At 30.6% G+C, this 18,072-nt stretch overlaps 1 protein-coding gene across 2 annotated transcripts in view; it reads left to right on the top strand.

Moving 5' to 3' along the window:
- The window catches only part of UNC22_1 (Twitchin), a 197,641-nt gene that overhangs the window by 48,299 nt on the left and 131,270 nt on the right, over positions 1-18,072 (top strand). The window contains exons 15-21 of one of the 2 annotated variants that reach the window (XM_051213168.1): positions 5,196-5,343; positions 7,603-7,862; positions 9,255-9,357; positions 12,821-13,018; positions 13,920-14,245; positions 14,919-15,183; positions 16,967-17,091. In XM_051213168.1, the coding sequence (XP_051069120.1) occupies positions 5,196-5,343; positions 7,603-7,862; positions 9,255-9,357; positions 12,821-13,018; positions 13,920-14,245; positions 14,919-15,183; positions 16,967-17,091 (1,425 nt within the window). Of the gene's footprint in view, positions 1-5,195; positions 5,344-5,563; positions 7,863-9,254; positions 9,358-12,820; positions 13,019-13,919; positions 14,246-14,918; positions 15,184-16,966; positions 17,092-18,072 lie in introns of both variants that reach the window. The other variant, XM_051213169.1, reaches the window with a different exon arrangement.

Below are 18,072 nucleotides of genomic sequence, written 5' to 3'. Positions count from 1 at the left end.
GGTGTAGAATTCACTGTTTGTATTCTTTGGTAGGAAACTTATGCTAGATGAAATTTAACTGAATGTATAAGTACAAGTGTGTATTGATCTATATCCTATAGATGCCGTACATTTTATACAACGGGTATCCTACGTAAATCACTTGAGAATGAATTGTATAAAACATCCATACGAAAAATTTCGCAACAGAAATTAATTTTACTTTCAAAGTCCATACTTATTTTCTGTATGCATCTGATATTTATGAATATTTTTGTCAATCTCTAATGTAAGAACACTTCGTGAAGTGTAAAATGAAATTAGCCTTGTACACTACATTATCATTAAAATAGCATTAGTTAGTACAAGCTACTTATTTTACTATTCTAAATAACTATAAACACCAAAACAAGTTTGTTCATTTTCAAAGAAATCAATCTTACTGTAGGAATGCTTTAAAAATGCTCAGGTCACTTTCATATCGTTTAAAGTAATTAAGATGGGATAAACAACACTGTGCTATCAGTAAAACAAAAAGTGACTGTATACAGAAGATTATTTGCATCGGATGTAAAACCTATTTGTGAATATTTCAATGCAGCACTCGGTGTTAATTTTAAACAACATAAAAACAATATATGACTTCATATCGCCTTTATCGAACAAATACATTCTTTAAATAGGATGAAACATATCCAATAAACTGGTGCTGTGGTGAACGAAATCTCATGTACAGTAAACCAGTTAATTGTTTTATGCATAACCAAACAGTATCTTTGTAAAATATGAAAATCATACATTAAATACATCATTTACATATCTCCCTTAAGTTGTTTTTCGCATACTTCGCCATTCTTCTAACCCTGTTGTTATTCTGATTGCTATTCAATTTCCTTCCTTTTCTCTTTATTTCCCTCTTCTGCTAGTAAACATTCTATTCTCAATTCCTGTTACATAATTTTATGTCTGTCCAAATAAGTAGTGCACACCGCATTGCTACGACAATTTGTTCAAGGAAAATATTTATTTGAAGTTGTCTACAGTAAAGTCAGTAAGATGATCACTACACATGAATCATCTGTGAAATATATCACACTCTTATTTAATAATATATTATAAAGTATTAATCGTTTAAAGATCCTCGTCATATTAAAAGACTAGTATTTGAACGAAGAATATTCTTTTCAATAAATTCTCTTCAGATTCTACAATTATATATCCAAATTATTAATAATCTGAAAAATGGCCAGGTTAAGGGCAAAGTACACCGTTTAAAGCATGGGAATTTAGGATTGTGATAAACAAAATACAATAAAATTGTTAATGTTGACCCATATTTATTCTGATCGTGGGTCTTAAAATTTCACTTACCATATACGCAGATTCAAGTTAACATTCTACATGAGTCATATCAACATTAACAATTTTATTGTATTTTGTTTATCACAATCCTAAATTCACATGCTTTAAACGATGTACTTTGTCCTTAACCTGACCATTTTTCGGATTATTAATTTGGATATATAACTGTAGAACCTGAAGAGGACTTATCGAAAAGAATATTCTTCGTTCAAATAGTAGTCCTTTAAAACGTATTAGTTGTTTAGAACCGGGATATTCTTTTTTTTAAAAACCAATAATCAGCATATGAAATTATTGATTGTATCGGCCTTTCTGAATGTAACTAACCATAATAAAACAAACTTGATAAAACTTTAAACTTTACATACCAACTCCTTACTGTAGAATTTAGTTAAACATGCTTATGAATATATCAGTTTAATAACATTGTAAATGTCTAGATGTTGTACCTTTGAAGTATACAGTACAATTGTTTTGAATATCTTGTTTTAATAATAATAATAATAATTAACAACAGCTGAAAAGTGGAATCAGAATATTACATTTGCTTAATCACATTAATTACAGTCATAATAATTAATCTATACATTTTGTATTCATCTATGGTTACTTATTCTACTATAATAAAACATGTTTAAAGTGAAATGTATTTTTTGTTCTGTATTCTTGTATTTTTCTCATTTTATTTAAGTGAAATTATGATTTTATTCTGTGTAAAGATAAAATAGGCCTCATTGTTTTTAATTCATACATTCGTTTCATTCACTTACCTACCTAACCTACCCTACCCTATCTATCCATTCAATGTGTTTCTAACAACTGTTTCCGTCATACCACGCATAAACAATGAAAGAATAGTTTACGAAAAAAAACTGGTGAATTAATTGACGGTATACAGATAGGTTATTAAAAGAAATTAAGTAAACGAAAAATGGAAAATCGAAATTTAAAAGAATTATGAAAGAGAATAAAGAATTATATTAAAGTTGTTGATGACCTTTTCATTATTTTTATTATTACCATTAGCAGTAAGAAACATTAATAACATGATTTACAATGAATTAAATCATTATAATAAATTCTATTGTAAATGTGTAAGAAGATTTTATTTTTGTGTGTATATAAGATGTGAAAATGAAGTACTTTGATATATCTTGCGGTAGACGCATGCACCCTAATTCCATCGTTTATGTGGAGTAAACATTTGTGTATTTTCTTGGAAATACCGAATGATGAATAAAAATTTTACTAATAAGTTGAAATTTTAAGATGGATTGAATGAGTAATTAAATTATATGAGTATTCTTTATTTAAATAGTGGACAGTACAGAGATTTGTGTACTTATTTAAAAGTCTTGGGTGCTTTGAAGGTAGATATTTGGTGATAACGAAACAGCTATATATTGCTCTTCGATTTCTAATGACATCAATGACGAATTCAATCTGTTATGAAGATAAATATTTGTAAATTAGTTAACCATAGTATAGACATATATTTACCGTTGACTTGCTTCGATAAGAATTTCCACTGTTCTAATAAAATCATTCTATTAGATACCAGGCTCAGTGGTCTAGAGGTTAAGCTTTCGCGCACGAGAGTGATAGGTTCTGGGTTCAAATCTCATGAGGCGGAATCGTGGATACTCACTGCTAAGGATCCCCATAATAGGACGGAACGGCCGTCCAATGCTTCCAGGTTTTCCATGATGAACTCGCTTCAATTGACTCATGAATTCAACTATAACAAAATATTTCAAAATTGCCTGTATTGTCAGGCAAGTTAATATTTCTACATTTCACATAGATTTATTCAATCAAGATGAACTACAAACCTTTCTATTTTTTTCCAAATTGTCATTAGTACAATGCTACATCTTGATAAAAGTTAAATACTGGTAAAAATAACATTAACAAGCAGCTAAACACTTTAAATCGGAAACTATATAGTTTAAAGACCTTAAAATTGACACAAAGTTATTTTTTATACTCTAAAATGGAGGGATAAAATTCAATCAAAATTTGTTAACTATTAGTAACGAATGCAGAAGTGTGTTCAATGCATATTCAAACGATAAATAATCGTAACTCTGCATACTTAGTAAATTGTTTAAAGTTTTGTTTTTGGATACATAATCTTAAGATTTCTAGGTTTTATAATTATATTATTAGAAAACTTAACACATTAATGAACACTGATGTAATAACAAGACATTTTACGGTCCTAACCTGAAATACGAAAGATATTGTAGTGAACGAGAACATCAGTGGGGACAACCAAATGTAGGTGAATACAAAATTACAGAATCACTTACTAAAATCCGAGAATCGTACAGTAAATAATTCATTTACAAAATGTTAATCAATTGTCTCAGACTTGATTGTCCCTTCATTTTTACAACGATCATTCTCTGTCCTAATTCTCTTCGCTTTGATCTTCTTAACCTTCTGCCTCCAAGCATTTCACTTTTGATTGACGATACATATTACTTATATCTGTCGGAATCAGTAGCACATAATCACAGTATTACTTCAAATGTTTAAGTTATACCTTATGTAAACTCTATTGTTTTCATAATTTCATGTATTATTTCTTGTACTAAGTAAAAGGATGCTTACTGCTGATATTTCCATTCAGTAGTATACTGATTTATGTAAACTGATATGAAAATATATAGAAATTGAAGTTAAGGAATCTGTTATTTCTAGGGATTTTAGTCTCCAGTGTCTAGAAACTTTTAAATTCTCAGCAATATTAAACGAGAACTGTAAATGAAATTTCGTATCTGTTTAGTGCACAACTTACTTTTTTTACAGTGCCGTTTGCAAAAATGAATTTTCATGATGTGGAAATGTTTCCCTTGTGCTTTTTTGCCTAAATACTATACATAAAAATAATTGTCATTGTTGAAAATGAATGCCGAATATATTTGTTCAAGAAGAAATGTGATATTACTTGATATGTTAACTGAAAAAAGTTGAATATTTTGAATTCTTGAGTTTTCTGAGTCATATGGTTTAATCAGGAAGCTTTCAGTGTCATTTTGTACACAATTTTCAGAGCCTACTTTATGTACAAATAAGTTTCTTAGTTATTCCATGGATTGTAAATTATCATGGACTAGCGAACCTGTTTGTGACTGGCTGTCGTTGAAGTCATCATTTTCTTCATTCGACTTTGTATTCAGGTTCATTATCCTATTTTATTGATCTGTCACAGGGTTGCTAATCAACCTTTGTCAAATGAATTGAGAAGTCGGATATAATTCAATAAGTATATTCATTGCAAGCCAGTGTACGTCCTATGCCTCGAGAAATTCTGTGTCATCCTTTGAATTCCCTCAATATTTAACTTTGGTGTTTCCCTAGTCAACGTTATGTTGGTAACTGTCTACAAGTACTGATACCAGTATGACAAAACGTTCTGTTTATGCTCATGTATGTGAAAGTTAAGAAGGCATCCACTTTACTCAACGTATTACTTATCGTAGATAATACAAATTATTTCGTAGATTAGGTTACATTGCTTACTTTCACTGTTGTATTTTTTTCTTCTGCATAAAATGGAATGAATTGTGTTAGTTTATGAAAGGCACTGGTTCCAGAAAACTTTAAGATCCTCTTGGTGATTTCTGATAGGTATTTTTTTCATATTTTATCTGTCTATCGACTCCCTAGTTATTGAATTAAACCTTTTTTCTTTCAAAACATATTACCATTACCATTGTTTTGTAGCAATCTACTTTGTACACTTTATCTTTCAATTTCTATTTCATTTCGAAACTAATAAATTCATCTGCTACTTTGTATCATATTAAAATTATTTACTTATTTTTATTACCCACTATTTAATCAAGCTTATTACAGCCAATGATAAATATGAAATGCTAGCTGAAAAGAAAGTGAAGCGTATTTTAAAAGTGAAGAAAATTACCATGACTGATGATGCAGAATACACTTGTAAAGTTGCCAAGAAGACAACTACTGCTACTTGCACAGTAAAACGTATGTTTATGATTTTTTTTAAGGGTTAAATTTATGTCTTATTGTTATTAATGTTATAGTTGCTTACTATTCTTGAATTCGTTCGTAAACAAGAATTTATTGCTTAATGTATCGTTTTATGTTCGTTTTTTTCTGTGTAAAAATGAATCATCATATAAAACATTTATTCACCGGTAATGCCAAGATAATTTGAACTATTAGAATGCACTAATTAATTTAGGAAGATGGGGAAGATAACCTCAACATCTGAGGGGAAGCACGAAATGTAATGAACTGGTTGGATGCAGCTAGACGATTTGGACTTCACAAATGAGCTAGCTCTTCTATCCCAGACACACGTACAGATGTAGATGAAGACAACTAGTGTAGCAGCAGCCTCTGTAGAAGTAGGCCTCGGTTTACACAAAGGAAAAAGTAAGATCCTCATATGCAGCACGGAGAACATCAACCCAATCACACTTGATGGAGAAGCTCTGGGTGAGATAGGATCTTTCACATACCTGGGAAGCGTCATCGATGAACAAGGAGGATCAGATGCACACGTAAAGGTGAGGCTTGGCAAAGCAAGGGCCTCATTCCTGCGGTTGAAGAGCATATGCAAATCAAAACAACTGTCGATCAATATCAAAGTGAGAATTTTCAATAAAAATGTTAAGACAGTTCTACTGTACGGAGCTGAAGCTTGGAGAACTACTACGACCATCATCAAAACTGTACGGGTATTTACAAATAGCTGTCTACGCAAGATACTCAACATCCATTAGCCAGATACTATCAGCAACAGCCTTCTGTGGGAGAGAACAAACCAGCTTCCAGATGAAGAGGAAATTAGGAAAAGACAATGGAATTGGATAAGACATACACTACGCAAATCGTCAAAATTCATCACGAAGCAAGCGCTTACTTGGAATCTTTCAGAGAAGCAGAAAAGTGGAAGGCCGAAGAACACACTACAATGGGGAATGGAAGCAGGTAGGAAAAGGATGAATAACAACTGGAAAGAACTGGAAAGGATTGCCCAGGATAAGGTTGGATGGAGAGTGCTGGTGGGTGGCCTATGCTCCTCCACGAGGAGTAACAGGCGTAATTAAGTAAGTAAAATATAAAGTGTAATATTCAAATGCCTGAAGAATAATATGAAACTAGTTTAGTATCATCTTGATATACCTTTGTAAATGACTTATCTGACTAGGTCATATCATCTTCCTGTTAATTTGTTTTTATGAAATAAACTATTCTCGAATAAAATAAGACTAATCGAGTTAACTGATATGATGGGAAAAAATATCAAAATCCGATCGATTTACCCATTATGATTTTTATTCAACATTATTTCCGTTTTAATTCAATGTGATGATTACTCACTGTAGTATTCCGTTTTGTTTTCCCATATGACATTTTATTCTGTATAACATACGATATTCTTGTATTCGGTTGACATGAACTATGCTCAGTAAGTGATTTGTTATAACTGAGTATGTGATTGAATCCTAATTATTAATCAAAATGGGTGTACAATCAATATATAAATGAGTGTATTTTTGACTACAGTTGTCGTCGTCGTGTTTCGGGGTTACTAGCAGAGCTTAAAAGCCAGATCTAGCGTTCAAAAACAAGACATATCATTAACATAATTAATTATAGATAATTCTTAATGAATTTTTCTATTGAATGTTGACTGTTTCCATTATCATGTTAAAAAACTTATCTTTAAAATGTACTGTTTGTCGTTTATTCTACTTCTAATATTTCTGGTCAGAATAAAATTCTATTCATATGTAAACATATCATATATAATATCAGTGAAAGTATAATTTATAAGTGAATTTTCGAAATGATTATACTTTATTCGTTGACTTCAACAGATGATTAAATAAGAACGTTTCAGTTAAATTCCAGTAGTAATTCGTTGTGTTTTTTATAAACCAAGATGAATGGTGGCTAACAGTGAAATCCAAGATGCACATATGCCAATAAAAGATTGATCAGCTGCAGTTCTAAACAACAATGGACAGATTCAAACAACCAACACAAAATGAGGATCACTTATCTTAAAAATACAGGTCGAGTATATCAGTTCATAGTTGAGTAGCTAACTGACTAGGATACAAATACATTCAAAAATCACTTTGATTTGTGCTTCAAAAATAAATTAATGGTTAACTACTAACATTAAGTGGGTTATTATGAAAAAAAGTGATTTATTATTCAAACAATCTGACTGCTAAATACACATTATTGTTTTAATATCAATTTTAGCTGATGTTGAATTCAGACAAAATCTTATCGATACAAAAGGTATTGAAACAAAACATAAAGAATTAGAATGTCGTGCATTTAATCCTAAAAAATATCCAGTTTATTGGTTTAAAGATGGTTTACCTATAGAACTAAATGATCGTATTTCAACAACAGAAATTGAAGGTTCTTTATACTTAATATTTCAATATTTGGAAATGGATGATACAGGATATTATAGTTGTAAAATTGGTAATCATGAAACTAAAGGACTTTTAGAGGTAAGAATGAGTTTATAGTTTTCTTTACTGATAAGAGAAAAACATTAATAGTTTCATTTGAAATGCTCTATATCAAAGACATTTTTGAATAAATAAAACAACCCATAGTGTCATTAAATAAGAAATTGCATCATAGATTGATTATGATGCAATCGTTTCTATCCTCCTATAGACCTATATTTTCCATATAACTATATGTATGAATGTACAGCTTAAGTAAATGATTTCGTCAAAAAGGACATTATTTTAATGTTTAACTACAAAACTTTCAGATTTATTGAGATCTGAGCTATTCTTAAGCTACGGAAACGTTCTTTTTTTTGCATTTTAGTCAAGCTAAAATGTTACGTAATGTGAGATGACTTTACTGTTTATTTAGCTTCACATAATCATTGTTTAGTGTTACAACAATATAACTGAATTAATAAAAAGGGCTCTCGAATAATCGGTATTCGCACTAAACAGTGTTTCCAGGTTTTCCATGGTGGTCTAGCTTCAACTGACTCACGATCTTAACCACTGAAGGTTTCATACTATGTAATGATAAACGAAAAATGTTTACAATTAGAATTTGCATAATAAACATAAATGAAATCGGTTTATATTCGTTTATGTTTTATTTGTTTAAAAAATTAGTTTTATGTTTCAATTTATCCTATATGCACTCTCGATATAAGTAAAATTAGTAATATACCACCAGAGGATCTATAATTATTTGTTATCTCAATTAATCCGGACTTTTCATAAGAGAACAGAATTATAAGATTTGAATAGCCTACATGTTGCATAGTTATCGAGAAACGGTTAGAATTTATTTAGAATGGAATTATTCATCATGATACAGTCGATAAGCTTAGAAAACATGATTTAGCCTAACACTAAATATGTATCCATTAACTAATATGTTAACGGATGACTTCTATGAAATGAATGTTTTGTACAATTGAATGTAGCTCTAAAACACAGATCCAATTCTATGAAATAATTTTAAACTAGTATTTCATTCAATTTACTGACATAAAACTAGTAACATAGTTTCAATCTCTGTTCTTTCGTTCATTTATAATTAAGAAGAGCTACCTTGCTATGCTTTTGGTGTACGCTTCAAGCAAACTATTCAAATGACAGCCAAGTTTCTATCTTTCACTTCGATTCCAGTCATTAGGATTTCTCTTAGATATTTACAACTTTTCGTACACTAAACTATACTACTACTGATTATCAATCAAATATATAATATTTTTGATCTGTCAGTCAAACTTTTCATTGCCATTTTTTGGTTCCTTTAAATACAGCAATAATTGCCTATAATTGACAGAAGTTTTACATATATCAAAATAAATTTAAATTATTATGAAATATATTGTGATTTATTTTTTTTAATTTTGTTAGGTACAAGAATGTGAAAAACCTCCATCAGTTGATCTTACAAATTTCAAGGCTCAAGCCACCCTAAAGAAAGGGGCTAACTTTATGACAGCAGTTCCATTTAAGGGTAAGTTTCACTTCTTAAAATATAACCTTTGTAACTGGATGCAATATTATGACGTGTCAATACAATTCGTATACTGATCATTACTGAACAGCACCCTACCAACTAATTTCAGTAATGAAATTTTTTGTATAAAAATTACTTTGAGGAATTTCGAAAATAATTATTAATCAGTTCTCTACTCATTCAATATTTCATTTGTCTTCATTTTGCAAACGAAAATGCTTGAAAATAATCAAAGTAGAAAAACGATTTTGGTTGCCTTTGAGTCAAATTAAACATTCTCTTCTTCATAAGTATCTTCAAAAATATAGAATAAGTACAGTCAATTCAGTTAATACACATAACAGTACATGATAAACCATATTTTTCACCTCATCGGTTTAAATGTATTACGATAAAAGTGTAACTCACTTGATCTGTTCCTTGAATACGAAAAACCAATATGAATGTGAATAGCATTTTACGCTTCTTGTGAAGTTCGCGATTCACATCAAACCTATAGATTGTTTACAATGAGATGACAGATTTTAATTATTACAAAACAAAGTATGTATCATTACATTACCACACTGGCAAGCAAATGATTTTCTTAGAAATCCCTTACTTCCTAAATAACCTACTAGCAATCATTCATCTTTATTCTACATAATCCCATCAATCGTTAAATAATGTTATGCACCGAAGAGGCAGATACAAACACTTTTTTTATTTGAGAGTTTCGTGGAAATTAGTTTAACTTAACAACTGACTTTTGTACAGATTAATCTCAGCATCAAAACTAGTGAGAGCCAGTGTGGGTTCTCAGCAGTCGTTTCATCCTAGTAAAAAACATCCCAACATTGGACATTAATAGTCAGTGATCAGATTTAGTACGTTCACCTTAATTACTCACTTTGAAAATCTTCAGAAAACAGTACTATTTTGTAACCTGATCACTTTGCACTATTAAATATTAAGGAAAGATTAACTTTTTCTAGATTTGTTTCAGCATATCCTATGAACAACAGTGATCATTTATTAGTGTATGTTGTTATATTAATGTATTAGGATAATACGAATAGAACAATTGTAATATGTATACGATAACAAAAAATAATTGCACACACCATACTTTTGTCAACTTAATGTATATATGGTCTAAGCAAGTTATAAAACAATTAAAAAGTTCTAATATGCTTAATTTTTGTTTCCTTTTTTTTACAACAATTGAAAATTTAGAAATTGTCTCCCTTTTATCACTTTTTAAGAAGCTACTTAGTAAAAATGTACTAAATTTAGGTCATCATTTTCAAGTTCCTTAACACAGTGATTGGTACTTTACTGCCTTTTATGGTGTGGTTGTTGTTGTTGTTTGCTGTTTTTGTTCGTTGTTGTTCCTTTTTTTGTTTGTTTTTTCTTGAAGTGTATTCATAAAACTGAATATAAGAAACTATTCAATAGTTTAATATTAAAATAAAATATTTTATGATATACATACACAGAAATATAGGTGTGTTATTCATATGGTGTGTATCATGTATATACATAATTGTGTTTGTACACCTTTTCTTTGCTTTTGTACCAACCATGATTTCAAAATTTTAGATTTTCAATTCATTATTTAGATTATATATTTATTTAGAAAATATGTTCCAAATGTCCCAAAATTCATCATGTTTCTTTTAAAATACTACTATTTGTTTATTTACTTTTTCTTTAGATGAAATAATAATATACGGTTAATATAACTGAATAGTACAATAGTTCATTCAATAGAATTGTATGTAATTGTTCTAGGAAAAAAAGTAAAACAGTTGGCTTAATTAAATATTGAATAGTTGCAGTTAGGATAAATAACTGTCTTTTAAATTTTACTGTATATTCATTTAATTTATTAATTTACTTACGCCTGTTATTCCCAATGGAGCATAGGCCACCTACCAGTATTCTTCAACCGACTCTATCTTCGGCCTTCCTTTGTAGTCCTATTCAATTGTTGTTTATTCTTCTCATGTCTGTCTCGATTTCTCAGCGTAATATGTTCTTTGGTCTTTCTCTCCTCATTTGACCTTGAGGATTCCAAGTGAGAGCTTGACTTGTGAGGCTTTTCTCAATGTGTGTCCTATTTACTTCCAGCGCTTCTTCCTAATTTCCTCCTCCGTTGGGATCTGTTTTGTTCTCTCCTACAATAGGTTGTTGCTGATAGTGTCTGGTCAACGGATCCGAAGTATTTTGCGTAAACAACTGTTAATAAACACCTGTATCTTCTGGATGATGGCTCTCGTAGTTCTCCAGGTTTCCGCCCCATACAGTAGAACTGTCTTGACATTTGTATTGAAAGTCCTGATCTTGGTGTTGGTTGACAGTTGTTTTGAGTTCCAGATGTTTTTCATTTGTAAATATGCTGCTGTTGCTTTTCCGATCTGCGCCTTCACATCTGCATCAGATCCACCCTGTTCATTAATGATGCTGCCCAGATATGTAAGGGTTTTTACATCTTCCAGAGCTTCTCCGTCAAGTGTGGTTTGATTGGTGCATGTTATGTTGCATCGGAGAATCTTGCTATTCCATTTGTGTATGTTTAGACCTGCTGCTGCTGAGGCTGCTGCTACACTGGTCGTTTTCCCCTGCATTTGTTGTTGCGTGTGCGATAGAAGAGCTAGATCATCTTCATTTAATTTGTTTGATAACCTAAATGTATTGTTACAAGTTGTCTACTTCGAATCTTGAGTCCAGTTTACGAAATATAAGTGATTATCAGTTAGATATAAAGACACATTAATTTACATGATAACCGTATATGATAAAGGCCGAATAACATGACGATGGACACCAGTTAGTGATCAGTTATTGAAGATATTCCAGATTTGTAAAAAGATTACTTTTGGATTGAATATTCAAGTGATGATGTTTCGAAATGTGATACTGAATGATGTGATAGTCCGAACTGTTACAAAATGATAATAATAATATCTTCCATTTTACCTAGTCTAAATCCATACCAGCTGAACTACGGAACTTTATTGTTTAATGATGCAGTCACTCTAAAGTAATACATTCAACTTTTAAAGTTTGTCAGACTCAAACTTTTATAAAAATCCATTTTTAGGGTATCTGACGAGTTTAAATACTCTATAACACTGATTAAATGACTTTAACAAACAGTTTTAAAGCGGTCCAATACAACAATTTAAGTCAAATTTTATAAACAAAGGATAATTATTCTCTATTACTACTGTTAAATCAACGTTTTTCAAAACTAATTATGCTATTCGTACACAAATATAAAGTGAAAAAGATCTTGATTTGTCATTGACGGTAAATTAAAAAGTTTTAAAGTCAGGGTTCAAATTGAATTTGTACATTTTTTTAATAGAAAATTGTACGTTTTGTTTTGTGCGCATAAACAATAAATATTTTTATTTAGAGTACAAACTATTTCTAATTTACCAACTATTCATTCTCCTTCTTTTTTTAAATTCAGGTTTCCCTGTACCACAAGTTGTTCTTATGTGTAATGGAGAACCTGTGAATGAAGAAATTAAGTTGAAACCTGTTGTTAAGGGAAATATTGTCGAATTACAGTTAGAGGATGCTGCTAGAGCTGACAGTGGAAAATATGAATTGAAATTGAAAAATGAACTTGGTGAAGCTTCAGTACCACTTGAACTTAATATCCTTGGTATGTATTAAAATTTTATTTTACTATTTTATTTATTTAATTAATTTGCTTGCTGCCTTCTATTCCCATACGATATAATTCCAAAGTCGATTTTAGTATAAATCGATATAGACTAGACAACCATTGGTTTATAACTCGTCAGAAGCTGACAAAGAACAACCATGTATTGATTCTTTAATGAGTATTATTTTCTGAAAAAAATCACCCTTTACTGGTTACAGGTAGGTTGAATTGCGGGCTTGAGGACGTTCGGAAGAGGTTGATATCATTAAGTGATATAAACAAAGATGTACTTAATACATTTTTTAAAAGAATAATCATTAGTTATTTGTGATTGAAAAGATTATGTCACAAAGACGTTAATACTAAGTCCCTTTTCATAAAATAAATACATAGTTCGTTTCCCAAAATTAATAGCTTAGTAATATTTCATGGTTCATATCTCCGTTTGATCTAAGACAACGACTGAAAACCATGGAATATTGGATAGCTGTTTTGTCCTACTATGGTAATCTTCATCAGAGAGCCTCCATAATCTAAAGAAGACCTAACGGAGGACTACCAGTTGTGGATGCGAGCGTTTAACATTTGAATTACTGAGATGGCAGTTACTGAATTATACACCTAACTTTAAAAATATGACATTTCATCTCCATTGGTAAAATATGTCTCACTCCTAACAAAGTTGGACTCTACTTCCATAATAGAACCCCCGAAATCACCTCCTATAGTTAGTTACAAGTAGTCGTATGATTTGTACTACTATTGGAGTTTGTGGCCACCGCTGAATGTCGCATATCTTAACACGGATTGGTCTTAGACATCCAGTGAGAACCTGGAAGCACATTTTAATATGTTTATCAAACTATGTCTGATTTAATTCTATTTATCTTTTCTAAAGATCGCCCTGGCAAACCACGTGGTCCGTTACTGTTAACTAGCTTATCAGCTAAAAAATGTGTACTTGAGTGGGATCCACCTGAAGATGATGGCGGCTCACCAATCAAACATTATGTTGTTGAAAAGATGGATGTTTCTGATGGTAATTGGAAACTGGTTAAAAATGCTAAAGCACCTCAATGTGAAGTCGAATTGGAAGAAGGCCATAAATATAAATTTCGTGTACGTGCTGTTAATAACGAAGGTGAAAGTGAAAATTTAGAAGTTGATAAGGAGGTCCTAGCCCGTGATGTTTGTGATCCACCGGATGCACCGACTGGACTAGAGGTACATCAAATAATAAATATTATTATGTCAATTACTTTTATATAACTTTCGCTTCTTGTAGAAAGTGTTTCAGTCTTATATAACGCTGAAGAACATAAGTAATTAAATAATTAATACACAAGATCATTAACTATGATTGATCTATCGAAATTCTAGTTTTGTTCATAATGCCTGGATATTTTTAAATGACCACAACCGAATGATTTCGTCTTAGACCAAACCCTGTGATTTATTCTATGTGCATTCACTAAATTCTTGATTTAGATACCTATGAGATAATAAACAGCTTAACAAGGTCATTTTAAGAACGATAATTACTATTCAACCCCTATTTTACTTAACATAATTATGTGTCCATTACATGAGGATAAATATTTAGATTCCATATTATTTAATTTGTTGCCTTCAGTGATGACACCGTAACAAGGGATTTTAAGCTGATATACTGCTTGTCAAAAAAGTTTATTTGGTAAATTCAGCAAATAGCTATCCGATGACACGTGAAAACGTAATTATATGATACATCTTTCCAAACATCTTACATCTGGCTGAAAACTTTTCACTAGATCTATTTAGAATTTTTCTAGTGTAGCTTTCATTTTACGATCACATTTTAAAAAGGTTTTGTTAACGTGTTTTCTAAATTGTCTATAATTTACATTTCGAACAACAGATTGAAGATTATGATCGTGATCATGCGAAATTAAAGTGGCTTCCACCAAGACGTGACAATGGTGCACCTGTATTAAAATATATCCTTGAAGCTAAAGCAAAAAGTAAAAATAAGTGGGAAACGGTAAAAGAGGTTTCTGATCCAGCAGCTAAAGTTGATCTAAAAGAAGGTGAAGAATATGAATTCCGTGTAACTGCAGTCAATAAAGCCGGTAAATCAGAACCAAGTGAAGTTAGCAAATCACTTATAGCCAAACCACGTTTCTGTAAGTGGTTCTTTTTAAAACTACTTATCCATATAAAAGTATATCATTTAAAAGTAACCACAAATCATTAATCATTAACACTTTTTAACATTCTAATTCGTCCTACTTTACTATATAATCCAGTCAGCTTAGGAATTTCAATATATTTAAACTGATTCGTCAAACTTAGTGGTAGCTTTGACAATACATACAAATATGTTTACTTAGAAATAAAGTCACAAATCTATCATAGATTATATGACATTGTGTTTGTGGTTCTTGAATAGACTGTCCTCAACTATACAATTTAAGAAAACTCAAACGAATGGGTATTTTATACTTTATTTAAACATATTTTTGCTACCAGTTGTCTAAGGAAATGTACCACAATATCCCATCAACGAGGTTATAATCTATCACATATAACATTATCCTTAATAGTGTTTTCATGATTGAAGTAGCCACCGATTAAAATAAAAAACTTTTGTCTCCCGTTATGTCTGAAAAAATCTAGCATGACATTTCGAACCTTGATTTTGTAGTTTATGGAATCCGTTAGTTAAAATTATCTTCAACTCTAGATGAACCTGTAATTACTATGAGATTCCCTCGTGTATTTGACAATATCCAATCAATCAATTAAACGCACTCCACTACTTCGGTCAAGAAAATTGGGCGAATTTAAAGATGAAGAAACATAATTAACCACTAAAATTTGATTGATATGTGTAATATATTCAACACTACAGTCGTAAAACTAGCCCAGTCAATTTGTGTTATTTAGTTTACTACGATATTTCCCAGTAATAAAACCATCGATCACAGTTTCGATGATAATGTGGCCTTTAGACTAATCAGTTGATTTTAGTGATATTTCCGCTATTATCACCTTTTGATATGCGATAACCTAAATTTCGCCAAAGTGAACGATCTATCACTATGTCAATTGATAGAAACTCTTGTAATGGTATTTAACTGATATCGATTTGAATTCAGTTCTATTGTAACTTCAATTCCAAACTAAATACACTATTTCGATAAAACCATGAGTGTTATGTGGTCATGAAAAGATTAATTTGAACATCGCGGATTTTACTTTAATCCCTTTGTTCTATGTTCATTATCTAATAAAACTTTGAAAGCTTAGTAATATATGGTCACTGTGTTCAATAAAATTGGTAGATCTTGATCAGAGGTCATAGAGCACTTAGTTGAAAGTAAGTCTTTTTTAAATAGACGGACAACCATCAGTAGTATATTATTTTAACTCTTTTTGCAGTCATTCATATTATTAGAAATTCTACTTTTAAATTCATATAAAAATTAATGTAAATGGTTTAGTGATTTTTATAAATTTTGGATGTCATTTTATTACAAAATGACGTCAGTTGAAGAACCGCCAAAACTACGGAGTACCAAACATCTGGTTCATCGAAATTTGAGATACTTCAACAGTTTTTAACTATTCAATAGGATGCCAGAACTTATTTGACCAACCAATCAATGAGCGAAGTAGATATTCATCGATGACGTCAGATGACAATATGTATATGCAGATTACAAATTGGTTGAAATCGGAAATATAAACTCATTGGTTCCGACCACCTGTGGTTCCATAGATACGAAAAAGAAGTTCCAATTTAGAACGAAAATAGTTATTTGATGCTAACTCATTTATCTGATTCTTTTGCTAAAGTTATTTTGTGATAGAAACAACTTTCAAATCAAAGTGTAGTTTTTTATTTATTTTAACCTTGAATGTTCTGTAACAAGCAAGTAATTATTTCTTTCTTTTACATTTCAGTGAAACCATTCATCATTAAAACTGGTTTAAAACCAATAAAAGTAAAAGTCGGTGAAGTTGTTCAATTAAAGCTTGATTTTCGCGGTGAACCAGATCCTGTAGCAGTCTGGTCAAAAGAATCAACTGTAAGTCAATCTTATTTATATTCATCAAATTACCTTTGTTTAATTTTGGTGTTAAGAAGTATTTGTTTTTAGCCAATAAGAATATATGCCTATAAACATCAATCTAAAAGTCTATTTTCAAAATTCTTTAACTAGGCATTTATTTCATAAATTCAATCATGAATAATTTTATTTTTTCTAAGTTGACAAGTCAAAAGTGGACCATTTTGAAAAGTTTAATGTTATTACAGAAAAATATAGTCTTAGATTAACTACAGAAAACATTCTCTAGCATTAGAATTATTACCACATTTATCTGGTATTCCGAGTAATGCCAAAAGCTATTCTTTACAAATCCTATATTCAAGGAATACTCTCAATCTTAGTATAATGAAGCTAAGATTCTTCTCAATACTGTTTTCACCTGCTTGAATTATTTTGACTTTATTGTACAAATATATACTTAGTAGGTTAAAGCTAATTTAACTTAAACAAAACTCTGATTTCCGGAAACACACTAGTTAATTTCCTTCATATAATTCCTCATTAGAAACGAAAGTTGATAAACTATATCACTGACCTACTTTTAAACACTTAAATATTATTATTATTATTCATGTTATTAGCTCTAAACATATGACATGATAAATAGAAGATTGAGTATTTCCTAAGGAATTTGTAGCATTTATCTCATTCATCCATGCTATTAACAATCGAACTAAATTATCTTATCTGCAATCACAATATCACCAGTTTACAGAAAATTGATGCTATGTAATCACTAACATTCCATATTGAATTATCATCCCTAATAACAGAATGCAAGTTAAGCTATCTTTAGAAAAATCACCGTATTAAACATCGGCGAACGTTTGAGGAGATATGTGCTGAATTTAAATCTCAGTTTTAGGAACAACACTGGAGTACACCCTCACTGAGCTAAACAGAACAGAATGAAAACCGCATGCCCAGATTCTATAGCTATTTACTGTTAACAAACAT

Source organism: Schistosoma haematobium, chromosome 3 (assembly GCF_000699445.3).
Source record: "Schistosoma haematobium chromosome 3, whole genome shotgun sequence".
Lineage (NCBI taxonomy): Eukaryota > Metazoa > Platyhelminthes > Trematoda > Strigeidida > Schistosomatidae > Schistosoma > Schistosoma haematobium.
The sequence above is the reverse complement of the archived record's forward strand: the minus strand, read 5'-3'. Positions and strand labels throughout refer to the sequence as shown.